Source organism: Citrus clementina, unplaced genomic scaffold (assembly GCF_000493195.1).
Source record: "Citrus clementina cultivar Clemenules unplaced genomic scaffold, Citrus_clementina_v1.0 scaffold_3, whole genome shotgun sequence".
Taxonomy (NCBI): domain Eukaryota; kingdom Viridiplantae; phylum Streptophyta; class Magnoliopsida; order Sapindales; family Rutaceae; genus Citrus; species Citrus x clementina.
Window position 1 is genome coordinate 41770054 of NW_006262339.1, and position 13068 is coordinate 41783121.

The 13068-nt window shown below is 36.2% G+C and overlaps 2 protein-coding genes across 2 annotated transcripts; one reads left to right on the forward strand and one right to left on the reverse strand.

Annotated features, from left to right (window-relative positions):
• Positions 1-1101: 1101 nt before the first annotated feature.
• Positions 1102-6427, reverse strand: LOC18050185 (probable zinc metalloprotease EGY1, chloroplastic). The gene is made up of 10 exons (XM_006443432.2): positions 5794-6427; positions 4133-4597; positions 3827-3967; positions 2816-2917; positions 2356-2567; positions 2110-2160; positions 1961-2030; positions 1775-1843; positions 1542-1592; positions 1102-1446 (listed from the first exon to the last, which is right to left on the reverse strand). The coding sequence occupies exons 1-10, from the start codon at positions 6202-6204 to the stop codon at positions 1288-1290; spliced, it is 1731 nt and encodes a 576-aa protein (XP_006443495.1). The 5' UTR covers positions 6205-6427; the 3' UTR covers positions 1102-1287.
• Positions 6428-7706: 1279 nt separating this feature from the next.
• Positions 7707-13066, forward strand: LOC18050186. The gene is made up of 9 exons (XM_006443433.2): positions 7707-7872; positions 8264-8486; positions 8612-8772; positions 8877-9022; positions 9398-9460; positions 9545-9637; positions 10368-10529; positions 11650-11887; positions 12523-13066. The coding sequence occupies exons 1-9, from the start codon at positions 7791-7793 to the stop codon at positions 12828-12830; spliced, it is 1476 nt and encodes a 491-aa protein (XP_006443496.1). The 5' UTR covers positions 7707-7790; the 3' UTR covers positions 12831-13066.
• The last annotated feature ends 2 nt before the right edge of the window (positions 13067-13068 follow it).

The window sequence follows — 13068 nt, forward strand, 5'->3', positions numbered from 1 at the left end:
TGACATTACATAGTTACTAAGTACTATAACATATCTTAGCCATTACCCAATAATAATATAAAATATAAAATAATTAAATAATCAAATATACAAATATAACTTGTAAAAATTGTAAAACAAAATAAAAGCAAAGTCACACGCACTAGCAAAAGCAAAGTAACATAACGTCAAGTCACCAACAATTTGCAAACAAAAAACCCTAAGCTTCTCCGCCGTCACACACTAGCAACACTCAATACTGGTTGGATACACTCTCGACACGGATTTAAAGGACATCGGCCGCGCGATTCCGGCGAGAGCAAGCCATCTTCTTTCCCAAGTCCATCGAGCCACTTCACATTCACTGGTTCCAGTTGAACAATTTCACTATCACAACCTTCAAGATCGCCACCCGTACGGCTTCTCCTGGTTCCTATTGTAGATGGTTCCGTAATCACCACTTTTCGACAGGCGCAACAGCCCTGGTGAAGGATCAGACTGTGTTTGGTTTCCAAAACTTCGTCATTTCAATTAATTGTGGCTTTATTTGAACAATTAATTTCGGTGTTATATTAACGTATTATTGTAACTTTATTTGAACAATTAAGCTTGGTGTGTTATATTTTGAAACTTTGAACGTATTATTGTAGCTTTATTTGAATAATTAGTCTCGATGTGTTATATTTTGAAACTTTAAATGTATTATTTTAGCTTTATTTAAACAATTAATTTATTTAAATTTTATTCAATTTTAAATTTAATTGGTAGCAAAATTATTTTAATATTAGATTTTTTTATTTCATCAGTTGGAGAGAACTAAAAATTTTTAATTCGAAAACTAATGGGCAAAATGGTGGATTGCATATGGATTGAGTCAAATCCGCATCCGATCCACAGACGTATGGATTGGATATGGATTAAATCAAATCCGCATCCGATCCGCAGATGTATGGATTGGATTTAAATTGAATTTTATCAATCCGTGGATTGGATTGGATTGAAAAATTATAATCCGCAAAATCATGGATCAGATATGGATTGATGTCCAATCTATAAAATCCGATCCGTGAACACCCCTAGGGTTTCGTGACATAAAATGTGGCAAAAGAGAGATATGTGAGACTGCTTTTATAATTAATTTTTTGGTGACTTTTACAACCAAAGCATCCCTGGAAGGCTGGAAGTGAAAAAAATAGTGAGTTAATTACAAGATTGTATACAGGTTGAAAATGACTATTTCTCTAATGGCTCAATTTTATCATTTTGGTTTGAAGGCAAAAATTGGCTATACTCTCGTGTATTAACACTTCAAAATGTGGTTACAAGACCTATGCCTAGCTCTTCTGCAAGCTCATCCCATACTGGAAGGAGTGTGAACAGAACAAGGAATATGGCCACTGTAACAATGGCTTTCCTCCACGTTCCCACCTCAGTCACATCGTTTAGGCATGGTTTTTCTGGAGTTCTCTGAAAAACATATAGTTGAAGCCGAAATCAGAAAAGGATTTGAAAGCATGAAAAACATATAATTCACCCTTATTTAATTTTGCCTATCTGGGTACCTGGCATATTATCACATATAGTCCCCAAGGAAGGGATAAAGGCCCACCAAGCTGGAAGCAGAAAAAAAAAAATTAGTTGAGAATATAAATCACCTGTTCAATGATTTAAAAAACAAACTTATCTGAAACGTTAAAGATGCTATATCGAATCAAAGTAAATCAAATAAAATAGAATGGATGCAGCATTGTATTATGTGCCATCAGCACTAGAATGACCAAACAAAGAAGCATACCACTCCCAATCCAAGCATTGTGTAAGTTGTCAAGCCAAAACCAATCAGTGCATTTCTTCCAAAAGCACCCTATAAGCACATGCCATCAGTTTGTGCTAAGGGATTGAGATTGTTTCCAGTCCAAAACTATACCCCTTGATTTAACAAAATGGATATCCCAGTTCAAATAGAAGATAAAAAGGCTACCTGTACAGCTCTTCCACCATCAAGGCACCCCACTGGAAGCATATTAAAAGCTGTTGTGGTCAAGCCACACCTGCAATAGTAAATTTTATGCATCAGCATACCTCATAATGTTACAAGTAGAATAAGAGATTCAAGAAATTGTGGGCTACCAGCCAGCAATCACCAAAGGATGAATTGTAACTGTTGAAGCATGCATTGCTCTGCAAGTTAATAAGAGCAACGTGTCAATAAAAATTTCCATGATGCAAGCAAGAATTATTAAGTTCAGATTAGTCATCTGCTAGAGTAATCGAAATAGGAAACATAGCAGTGGCACCAGTGAATTCATAGTTTGCCAACTAATACAGTTTTTTTTTTTTTTTAAACTAAGTCCATGGAAGCAGAGAAGGGCTCACGTGTAACCAAGAGTGGCTCTGCTGATGAGACCAAGAAGCAATGAACCTTGAAACAATGTGCTGGGAACCTGCACCAAATCTCCAGCAGCATCTGGATTTGATGAGAGCAATAGGCCAACAACAAACATTGAGAAAGATAAAGCAGCACCAGCAATAGGACCCGCGAGTGAAATGTCGACTTTTGTACTCCGATCTGGAAGAATGGATTTAAACTACAAAAAGAAATATGTTTTAGTCATTCAACTTAGATGATTGATTCTAAGATGCATTAGACTTGACAACAGATAACTTGCAGAGTTGCAGTTATTTTCCAGAGTTCTTTATCTATTGAAGATCAAAATCTGAGAACAAGAACACCTGATAGGAACAATGCATTCAGACTTGAAAGTAAAAATAGGCATACGATTTTTCCAACTTGTTTCAAAGTCTACAGACTAGAGTCACTGTCAGATAGGTTTACCTGAGTGATTGCACCAAAGCTGCCAAGAGTAATGTTTGGAATGAAAAAGGGAATGCTTAGTTTTACTTTCTTCGGGAAAGCAGCTAAAAAGTGACCAACTTCCTGCAAACATTCATCCCACATTTAGCAAGACAAACCACAGCATCAGAATTTAATTAATACATATATGACCAACATTTGATCATGTCACATGGAGGAAAAACACTAACCAAGAAATAGTTAGAAACAAAATTAGACAATGCATAATAAAAATTCTGATTACTGTTATATTCCAATCACTAATATACATGCTGTGTGATTCTCTGACTGAAAATCCTGAGCGTTGAAAAACACCAACATTAATAGTACAGTAATCAATGAACAATATCCATGCATCTGCCAGAGGTTCGGAAGTGTTCAATACAGTGTCAAAAATGGCAGTCAAACTATCCATACACATGAAAATGAATTACCAAAACCAATTTATGCACACAATCACCATAAGATATTAAACTTCACTCCCCACTATGAGGTTTTCACATCATATATAAAATGCTTTAACAAGTTGACCAAGATAAAGAATGTCAAACCAAACGTGGTAGCATTAGCACAATCCCTGTGATTTATTTGAAGGAAGTTTGACTTCATGACAAAGAATGCTGAATTCAAACTATAAATTAGGATGCTAAGCAATTAACTATACCAGAAATTTTGGTACTTTAAAAAACAAATAGTTGATTGTCTACCTCAAAAAATTGTCATGTTGTAGTATCACATAGAGCAGTTTCAGGTCCCATCTGCTTAACTATCACCCTAAACATTGGCACCACTGAACAAACTAGAACTAACAGAAGTAGACTACAACGAGACGGACATATCAGAAATTTGAGCACTTCATAAAAACATATAAAAATAGAGTGCAGAAAGTAGATAAATTTCTGCATATAACACAGCCCAATATAATGTGGTAGGCAACCAAAATGTCCCATGTGCTTATCTAGCCAAAACCAAAACAAATGAAATGTTGCTTACATGAAATACCAGAACGCCCAAGACACCATATGCTAGGGGCAAAGCAGACTCTACAAAAGGGTACAGCAGCTCCACATCGGGGGGGTCAATGGCATTTGGATCTGTGAAGTATTTTACTATCTCAGGAGGCAGTCTATTTATCTGTTTAATTAACAGTATGCAATCAATATTACAAATTTTCAAATAAAAAAAAAAGTACAGATTGACAAACAGTAGATGATGTCAACAAATATAAAGGAAATGGGAATGAATAGAAATATCGACAGCTGCCATGGGTCTGCCAAAGTGTATTTGCAATTAGCTAACCTGAGATGCAATTCCTAACTCAACAGAGGAGCCAATGGTCAAAAGGAATAACAAAAAAGCAATCACATATTGCCAGAGTGTTGTTGGCCCCGGTTCAGAGACCTCTTTTCGCAGCAGACCAAAGCTAACACGTGGTCCACCACGGGGATCTGGTCCTTCGGAATTGGGTTCCTCAACCATGAAAAAATTGTATTTATCACCTGTGATCTCAACTAACCGACTCTGAAGTTTGGCATATACATCTTCTCTCTTTCCCCTTAGATTTCCAAGAAAAAGAATGCCCTCTCCCAAATCTCCAAAGGGCTCTTCTTTGGTCACCCAAAATGTTGAATAGCCAAATAGATTTTCCTTAATTAGCTTTACATCAGCAGGGTCAACTTTTTCGGGTCCAAGAAGCTCCATCAGTTTGAAAGAGTCAATTTGAAAATTATTATGGGCTGATCCAACCGGAGATATAGTTGGCGGCTGAAAACAGGCGAAAAACATCAGAACAAGAATAGTTATCTCAGGATATTACATAACACAAAAACACATTCATATCCTTTTCAGTCTTATACTCTCCCAGACTCTATCTTTATACATGTCATTAGTATACGTGTGTCTAGTTTTATATGTGAAAGAAGTGAACCAGCATGACTCATTGGTGGAAAGGGATGTTGAATAACACGACTACCAACCAGAAATCAAGTACTTGGATAAGGCAGGTTTTAGCAGAAGGCAACTAAATTTTCATTAAAATTCTAAGGCAGAAATGCTGGAGTTTGACAGAAAATATGTCGCTTGAACTGTATATTGTTTGCGAATAAATCAAGTTAAAAAACCATGCATTACCTTATCTTGCATCTGACTAGTTGTTAACATTTTCTATATGCAGAGCTTGATATAAAATAGAATTGAAACTCTATGGACTTAGAAAAACCTTGACCATACAACAACTTTGTGCAGACTTGGTCTAGAGCATCTTCATTGATTACTTATTGCCAATTCATTATATAGCAACCAAATCAAAGATTTTTGCTTGAGAGCTCCATTTCCAACTTGAAGACTCCAATTCCGTATAACCAAAGTAATCACAAAGATATTGTAAAAAACTCACAATGATCATTCTTGATTGAGATATCCCTCTTTTACATAGCAATCACACATCTCGTGCTTGAGCAAATTACCGACCACTTAAATAAGAATTACATGGTTTCATGCAAGACCTTTATACAAGAATACCCAATTCATCAACCATTTATGCCAAGCATATGCATAAAGCATGTGAAGGGATCACTCATAACTTCCACATTTTCAATCTACAAATTGCTTCCCAAGTTATGAAATATTATTATAACATCATTCAAGTAGCAAAACTTTGAAATGAATGCGTAGAGACGCTGTTTGTTATTGAGATATTGAGATTGTGTAGCTGTAACTTTTAAACTACAGAACTAAAGTGTGCTTTATAAATTAAGTTGATTTAATCAATTACTTTTATAATGAAAAATCTATAATCTGTTCATTATTTTTAGCATAATAATTAATTAAAAATCATGTTAACTTTTATACTACTAACTTTTATTTTATAATCACGGCAGCTACTGCTTAAAAACTACTGCACCTAAATAGCAAACAGGGCCAGAAGTACCCAGAAGAAAATGAAAAGGAGAAAAATGTACCGGTGAAGAAGCAGAAGTGGGGGTCTTGTCCGAAGTGAACTCATTTGCATTGCTACTGCTGCTGCTGCTGCTGCTGCTGCTGCTTTTCTCTTCTGTTTCGTCAAGCGCTGACGACGTCGTTGCGACACTCGAATCATTCGATGCATTATCTTCATTTTTCTCTGAATTATTGCTACTGTTATTAGCACTACAAAAACACCTAAAGCTATCAAAAGTTCTAAGACTCACGCGCCTATACGAAACTCCTCCTTTGCTTTGCAAACAACAAGAAAAAGAACCCTTCTTCTTCTTCTTCTTCGAGCTCTTGATTTTAAACACTTGAACTCTCTCATTGTGAAGAGGAACCGAATGGAGCCTGCCTCTGACGTTGACACAGCTAAAACTAAAAATACAGCTGGCTAGAGTTCCCATCCAATCAAGAACACGAGAGCTGAAAATGTTTGTTTCAGTCGAGCATTTGGGTATTTTTTTTATTGAATTTGAAATTTTGAAGAATGGATTTTCGCGGATTTGCTGTGGGGAGAGAGGTTGAGAAGAGGAACTATTGTATTATTGAATAAAGAAGAGGTCGTTTGGCTGAAACAACGTTACCAGCATATCTTCTTTTGCTCCGCCGGATTTTTTTTTTTCACAAAAAAATAATATCTTTTTTTTTTTAAATTGATTTTGTTGCCTTTTGATTTTCTATGGTCTCGCTAGGGTGACACGTGGCGAAGGGCCAAATTCCATTGTTCTTTTTACATGTTTGAGCAAATTAAACTATTTTAAATGATCACGAATTAGATGCTATAAAACTTTTCATAATGTTAAGATAAAATTATTTTTATTATATTTTAAAATCGTATTGTATCTTTTTTTTTTTTTTAAACTTCACCCACTAAACATTAGTTCTTGTACTCAATTATTAGTTAAATTGTGCAAAATATCTTTATAACCAGTTAAGCTGTATTATTCATGATTTGTACCACAGCTGAAATAATTTTATGACGACTCTCTGGTTAAGGAATTTATAATGAGTAATGATATAGCCGTAAACTCTTGTACAAACTTATTTTGTACAAACTGATGTGGCATGATAAGATTGGTTGAATTAAATATCACTTGGCCCACATGATTTGTTTTTATTATTTTATATTTTCATTCAATCAATGAATTAATACCACGTCAGTTTGTACAAAATAAGTTTATACAAGAGTTTGTGGCTGTATCATTACTCATTTATAATTGAGGAGTGAATAACTTGTATGTATTAGCGGGAAAAAGCAAACCTAAAAGCACTGAAATTCTAAGTCTTTTAAATGAGTTTAGTTAGAAGAGGGGTCATTTAAAAGACTTATTTAACGCTGATAACACTGAAATTCTCGGTAAAAAGAGAGTTTGTTCTTGAAAGGACTTGAGGATTTTGAAGGGTTAGCTGTGAAATAGGAGTTAGATAAATTATAAGCACTGAAATTCTAAGTCTTTTAACAAGGGGTAGTTATAAGAGGGGTTTCACAAGTGTTTTGGAGGGGTGTTAATAGCTCAAATCTTATAAAATCTGATTGCGGCCGACCTTTTCTTTTTAAACCCAAATCAAATTTGGGTGCACGGTACCAGTGGACCACGAGCCCACTGGCTTTTTAGGCAGTACAACCGACTTGAAATTTCAAATAACAAGAAGCAAATTGCAAGTTTCCTATTTTATATTCTGAAAAATTACCGCTTTGAACAAAATGACGCCAAATTAGTCGTTGCAAAATGCTTACCATCAACGCAACACGCACGACACTCGGCACGCAAGCGAAAATACTACCAACACAGTAAAACACACATTACAATATTAACATATTATAATAATAATAATAATCTTTTTTGATAAATTATAATAATAATAATATAAATAAGGGCCAAATCGCGCCTTTGGTTGTTTCATTCTCTCCCTTGTGTTTCTGTCTGTCTTCACAAACGCAGAGAGAGAGAGAGAGAGAGAGAGAGAGACGCGAGAGTGAGTGATAGTGATGAATGCGTCTTCGCTCCCTCTCTTCATTTCACTCTGGTTATTAATCGTTTCGCGTGCCCACTTTGTGGCCCCTCTCAAAGGTCTCTTCTTTGTTCCTTCTTTTTATTCATTCGCCAGCAGCGTCTTTTGGGGACGTCAGCAATGAAAATAATAAATTCGACTTACTTGTTAGGATTCGATTATGTTTAATCTCTACGTAGATAAATTAATTAATTTACATAATTTTTCTCTCGAGGAATCTCTGCTAGCCGTATGATTTAATGGATATTGGTTTATTCAATGCTTCAGTACGTTTTTGCCCGATAATACTGATCGAAGAAGGACTTACTGGATAATAACTGTGTTTTAGAAATGGTTAAGGTTTATGGATATTTTTGTTTGCTCAAATTCAGTTGTTTAACCCAAATTTTCTGATCCAGGTGATAAATTTTACTAAAATGACAATGATAGCGTAAACTTTTCGTTTTGCAGGTATCGACATTGGGAGTCCTTCTATAGATGTCACACCGTATCCCCTTTCTGAGAAATCCTCAGTTCATGGGTCCCACGATGTTTTATCATGTGAAAGAGTTCAAGTTTCTGGTTACTCAAGGATGAAACTTGGGAGTTATCCCAGTTCCTTCCGAGTCACTTTGGCTCCCTCTGTGGTGATCCCAGAGAGATTACATCATAAAATTCAGGTTTGCTTTCACCGGTAAGTGACATATCTTGTTGATGAATTCTGTTTTTGCTTCTCTCTGCCTCTCCCTCGGGCAATTTGGGAAATATTCAAATTTAATAGTTGTGGGTAGTTGTGTCTTACTGAAACTGTGTTTGCAGGAATGCTTCACTTGGATTATGTCAGTGTGAGAAGGATGAGTGGAAGGATATCCAGAAGGGGGGAATTTGGAGCACTGTCATGTCCCCATATGAGGATAGATATGTTGATGTCAAGTTTGTTGGCAGAGTATCTGGTTCTGTTTCAGTTGCAGTCGAGGAAGGTGTGGCATTCTCCTTTATCCACTGCCTGGTTATTTTGTTAATGTCCTACATGTTGTGATTGTGGATTTCTTAATGCATGTTACTTATCTTCGTGTTTGTGCAGATTTTCAGAGATGGCGGCTCCTTTGTCTAGCTTTTGGATTTTTTACGCTGCTGTTGGCACCAGTTGTCAGCAGTTGGGTTCCTTTTTACTATAGCAGTTCAATGGCTATAGGAGTTTTTCTTGTCATTCTAATTATTCTTTTTCAGGTATTTGATTCCTTTCTCTTCTTGTTTTTCAATTTTCCACTTTTCCCTTTTATGTCTGTTACTTTGGTCCCCACTGGGAATAGTTAGTTAGTTACTGGATGTTAAGCCGTACATGATCAGAAAGGAAGTTGGAGTTGCAATTAAAGAAACTGATCTACTGTTGTTTACACATTGTTTCCACTCCCTAAGAAACTTTTGTTGATTGGCTACTCTAGTATCAATTTTAGTGAAAGTTTACCCTTAGTTGCTGGATAACATGATATATGTTTTTCATATTAGCTCAGTGTTGTTTAAGTTTATGTTTCCCTATTTTGTTTTTAAGTTCTAATTTATTATTATTCCTTTTTTTTTTTTTTTAATTTCTTTTTGATGTAGGGAATGAAGTTGTTGCCAACTGGAAGGAAAAATGTCTTGTATCTTACCATATATGGTTCAGTGGTAAGTCTGCTTTTAATCTTTAGCCGATAAGCTGGATATATGTTTGTAATGCAATATGAATCTTACTATTAACTATACTTGCAGCTTGGTGCTGGATCTTTCCTTTTACATCAATTCTCAGTGCTGGTGAACTCAATTCTTATCAATTTTGGGTTCAGTGAGGAGATGCACAATCCAGTAAGTTTGTTTTTGTCTTTCTGCAATCTTTAACTGCCCTGGTTGGCTTCCGTAGGTTCTCTTTGACTTAATATTACTATTATTTAGATCTCTGCTCTAGTTGCTTTTCTATGTAGAGTGAATCACTACGGAAATGAAATAGAAGAAGTGACAAATACCTAAAAACCAATGAGGGGCTAAGGAATGGCGACCTGTGTGATGACTGAAACTGTTAACAGCGACCTTTATGAATCCTCGTGATCTATAAGTCATGCAATTGGACTTACTTTTTGAGCTGTCATCTGGAGGAGATATAGTTGGCCAAATGAGATTTTGAAACGCTGGATAAAATTTTCACAGATAGGATGAGAAGATGCATAGAAGGCATGTAAAATAGATAAGGGCAAAAGATTGTGCGATATGGTTTATTTTCCAGTCTAGATGATCTGAAATAGGTTGCTGTGATGGATGATTTTGGCCTCTTTGCATATGTATGTATCTTTTTCAGCTTTGCTTTTTGTTGGGACCTTCGGTTGTAAATTTTAGCTTGCATTTCCATCTTTGGGGATTATGGATTTTGCTTGATTGTTGCTGGCCATATTGGTCTTTTGGGAACATATCCATTAAATGTCTTCGTTTTATTTATTCATTTGTTAAATTTCTAATTATCATTGATATTTGTTTAGATGTTCTGCTTGCTCTTTCCAAGTGAAGTAACTTATTAACTACAAAACTGTCATTCTTCTTACAGGTCGCTATATTTGTACTAGTGGGCATTGTCCTTGCAGGAGCTGCTTTAGGGTACTGGATTGTGAGGAAATTTGTAATTTCAAAAGATGGAACTGTTGATGTTGGTGTTGCTCAATTTGTTAAATGGGCTATGCGCATCATTGCGAGTACATCTATATTCCAGGTATGTTGTTGCATTAATGTTGGTTGTGATGTTGACTAGGAAAGGTTTCTGTTCATTATCTTGCTTATATTGGCTTTTCTGAATTTTTCAATGATTGTAATAGAACTTTCCCTTTCTCATTGGTTGAAAGTTAATAATCAATGAATTTTCCTCTTTGGACATTTTAATTACTTTTTTCACTTTATGAGGGCGTAAATGGATGGGTTGAGTATGACCTGACATGAGCCCTTGTGCGGTTGGACTAGCTTCCTGTTGGTGTTTGGACTTGGATTAACATGGATCAACCTGTCTTCAGTTCGGGCTGAGTTCATTGACCATCTGAGCTAATCTACATTTGACCTCTTATATAAGCTTATAATGTCTGTGATTTATATTTATTAAAAATAACTTGATGGGTTAAAAAGTAGATTCAAGTCAGTATAAAGTAGATAAGTTAATATGTTAATGGCCCTTCTCAAACAGATCTTCCTACTCTACTTTCCAAGACACAGAATTGTAAACCGAAAGTTCTGACATGGAAGTTCTGCCCCATTCCTGTCAAGTGGTTGAAGCCCATGAAGCATGAAAATGATCATCCCCTCCAAGGTTGGCTGTGAGGTCTAACCAACTAGGCGGTGATGAAGACACCCTTTTAAGTTCAGCCTGATACGACCTAACGAAAGTGAGACGTGATTAAATAGCTTTAGTGAGCTTTTGAATTTGGATATGACCAGTGTGTTGCACCTTGTGATTTAAGCTTGACTTCAACCAAATCTGTCTCATCCTGCCCAAGTTTCATTTTTCATGGAAAAGCAATTACCTTACTGTGATTACTCTTGATTTTGTGTCCCGTGACTTTTGAGATAATCTGAACTGATATAGAATGTTGACCTGAAACCAGAATAGACTTTTGAGATGGACTAATTGGAATTTTTTTTTTTTTACTATTTGATGTAAAGGGATCTTTTTCCTGCCAAACGTCATATGCTAATTTAGATTCTAAGACTTTTGGTGCTGTATTACTTTTATATTCTGGCATGGGCTACTTTGCTGCACATTTACTCACTTACATCATCAGTTTATTTTGCTCTTATGATTTGACATTTTGTATTACTATATTTTCTGGTGTATTCTTCTGCAGAGCACCCTGGATGCTCCTTTAGCATTGGGGGCGTTGATCTCTTGCTGCATTGTCTGCTCTCTCATCACTTCTCCAAAGTGGGTTGCCAGTTGGCTGCAACATTCGAGTCAGACAACAAACAAGCATGGACGCGCTGAATTTCTGAGCAGGTCACCTGTAGTTGGATCCAGAGGAAAGTTGTGGTCGACCCCTAAGAGTACCAAGAGCCCGCCTTTGTGGTCAAACTCTCCTGTTAGAGGTATTTATTATTTATTTTTTGCGGTTTTGCCTTTGTATGCACATGTTAATTGCCATGTTGCGCATTACTGAATGCAGATGAAATTAAAATTTTCTTGTTAACCCTGAAAGATACACTAAATTGGATACACGATCAAGTGAAGGTGTAATTATCATTTTGTTTGAGGGAACAAATTGCAGTAATCTGTTTAGCACCATGTTCATATAATTTCATAATCATCAAATGGGGGATTTTCCTAGTAAAAAGTAGAACCTATTGACACACCATCCTTCATTGTTGATGTTATGAGCATTTTTAATTGGTTTTACAAATAGCCTTTTGGAGTTGTTGCCTGATTGACTGCCAAGCGTCCTTTCTATTTTCCAACAAATATTTTCCTGGGTGAAAGCTAAATTTGTAAAGATTTGGTAATTTTGCATCTTTCTTTCTTTACAAGATTCTTCACCCGCCTTTTATCTGGAAAGCTATTTATTTCAGGAGTGCGGATGATTTCCTATGCATTTTCCCTTTCTATGCTTGCATTGTTGTTGCTTGAAGCATACATATTTTGTCTTGCTTAAATTATTGTTACTGACATCAACCTACTTCCACAGAGTCGGTAGGTGATTAATTAATTGTCTTATGATTTGTCGCAGGTGTGGTTTCACCATATTCTGGTGAGAGGGTAATAAATCAGCGAGACTACTACTCAACCTTTCACGAGACAGGAAAACGAAAGAGGTTTACAGAGCAAGAGTGGGAGGATTTCACCCGGGATTCCACCCGGCAAGCAGTTGCAGAATTGGCTGCATCTCCAGAGTTTGCCGATTGGATCATTGAGCATGCTGACAGGATTAAACTCCTTCCAAGTGAGAGTTCGGAAGAAGCACTGGGCAGTGAATCTGATTCTACAGATGAGAATGTTGCGGCCAGCTGCAGCGGGTTTAGGTTTTTCGGTTGGTAGATTGATGAATTGTATACAGAACATGATATAATGAAGACTCGCACCATTCATTATTAACATGTAAATAGTGGTAGGAAATTTTCCGGATTTGATTCAGGAGTAGCTTTAGCACGGCAGTTTTTCAGAAGTTAGCCAACCATGTGGTAATTGAAGTGCGTAATTCTTTCTAATCTAATGTCTATGCACACATTATAGTCTGGTATTGACAGATCAAATGAGTAGATTTATTTTATTGATT

Bases quoted from the DNA above. Each gene is read 5' to 3' on its own strand.
- LOC18050185 (XM_006443432.2), bottom strand. From the start codon at position 6,204: ATGGGAACTCTAGCCAGCTGTATTTTTAGTTTTAGCTGTGTCAACGTC. The intron at 4,598-5,793 runs GTACATTTTTCT...GCCTGTTTTCAG, and splicing joins CCACTTCTGCTTCTTCACCG to CCGCCAACTATATCTCCGGT. The intron at 2,918-3,826 runs GTAAGCAACATT...GAATGTTTGCAG, and splicing joins TGGGCGTTCTGGTATTTCAT to GAAGTTGGTCACTTTTTAGC.
- LOC18050186 (XM_006443433.2), top strand. From the start codon at position 7,791: ATGAATGCGTCTTCGCTCCCTCTCTTCATTTCACTCTGGTTATTAATC. The intron at 9,023-9,397 runs GTATTTGATTCC...TTTTTGATGTAG, and splicing joins TTCTAATTATTCTTTTTCAG to GGAATGAAGTTGTTGCCAAC. The intron at 9,461-9,544 runs GTAAGTCTGCTT...CTATACTTGCAG, and splicing joins TTACCATATATGGTTCAGTG to CTTGGTGCTGGATCTTTCCT.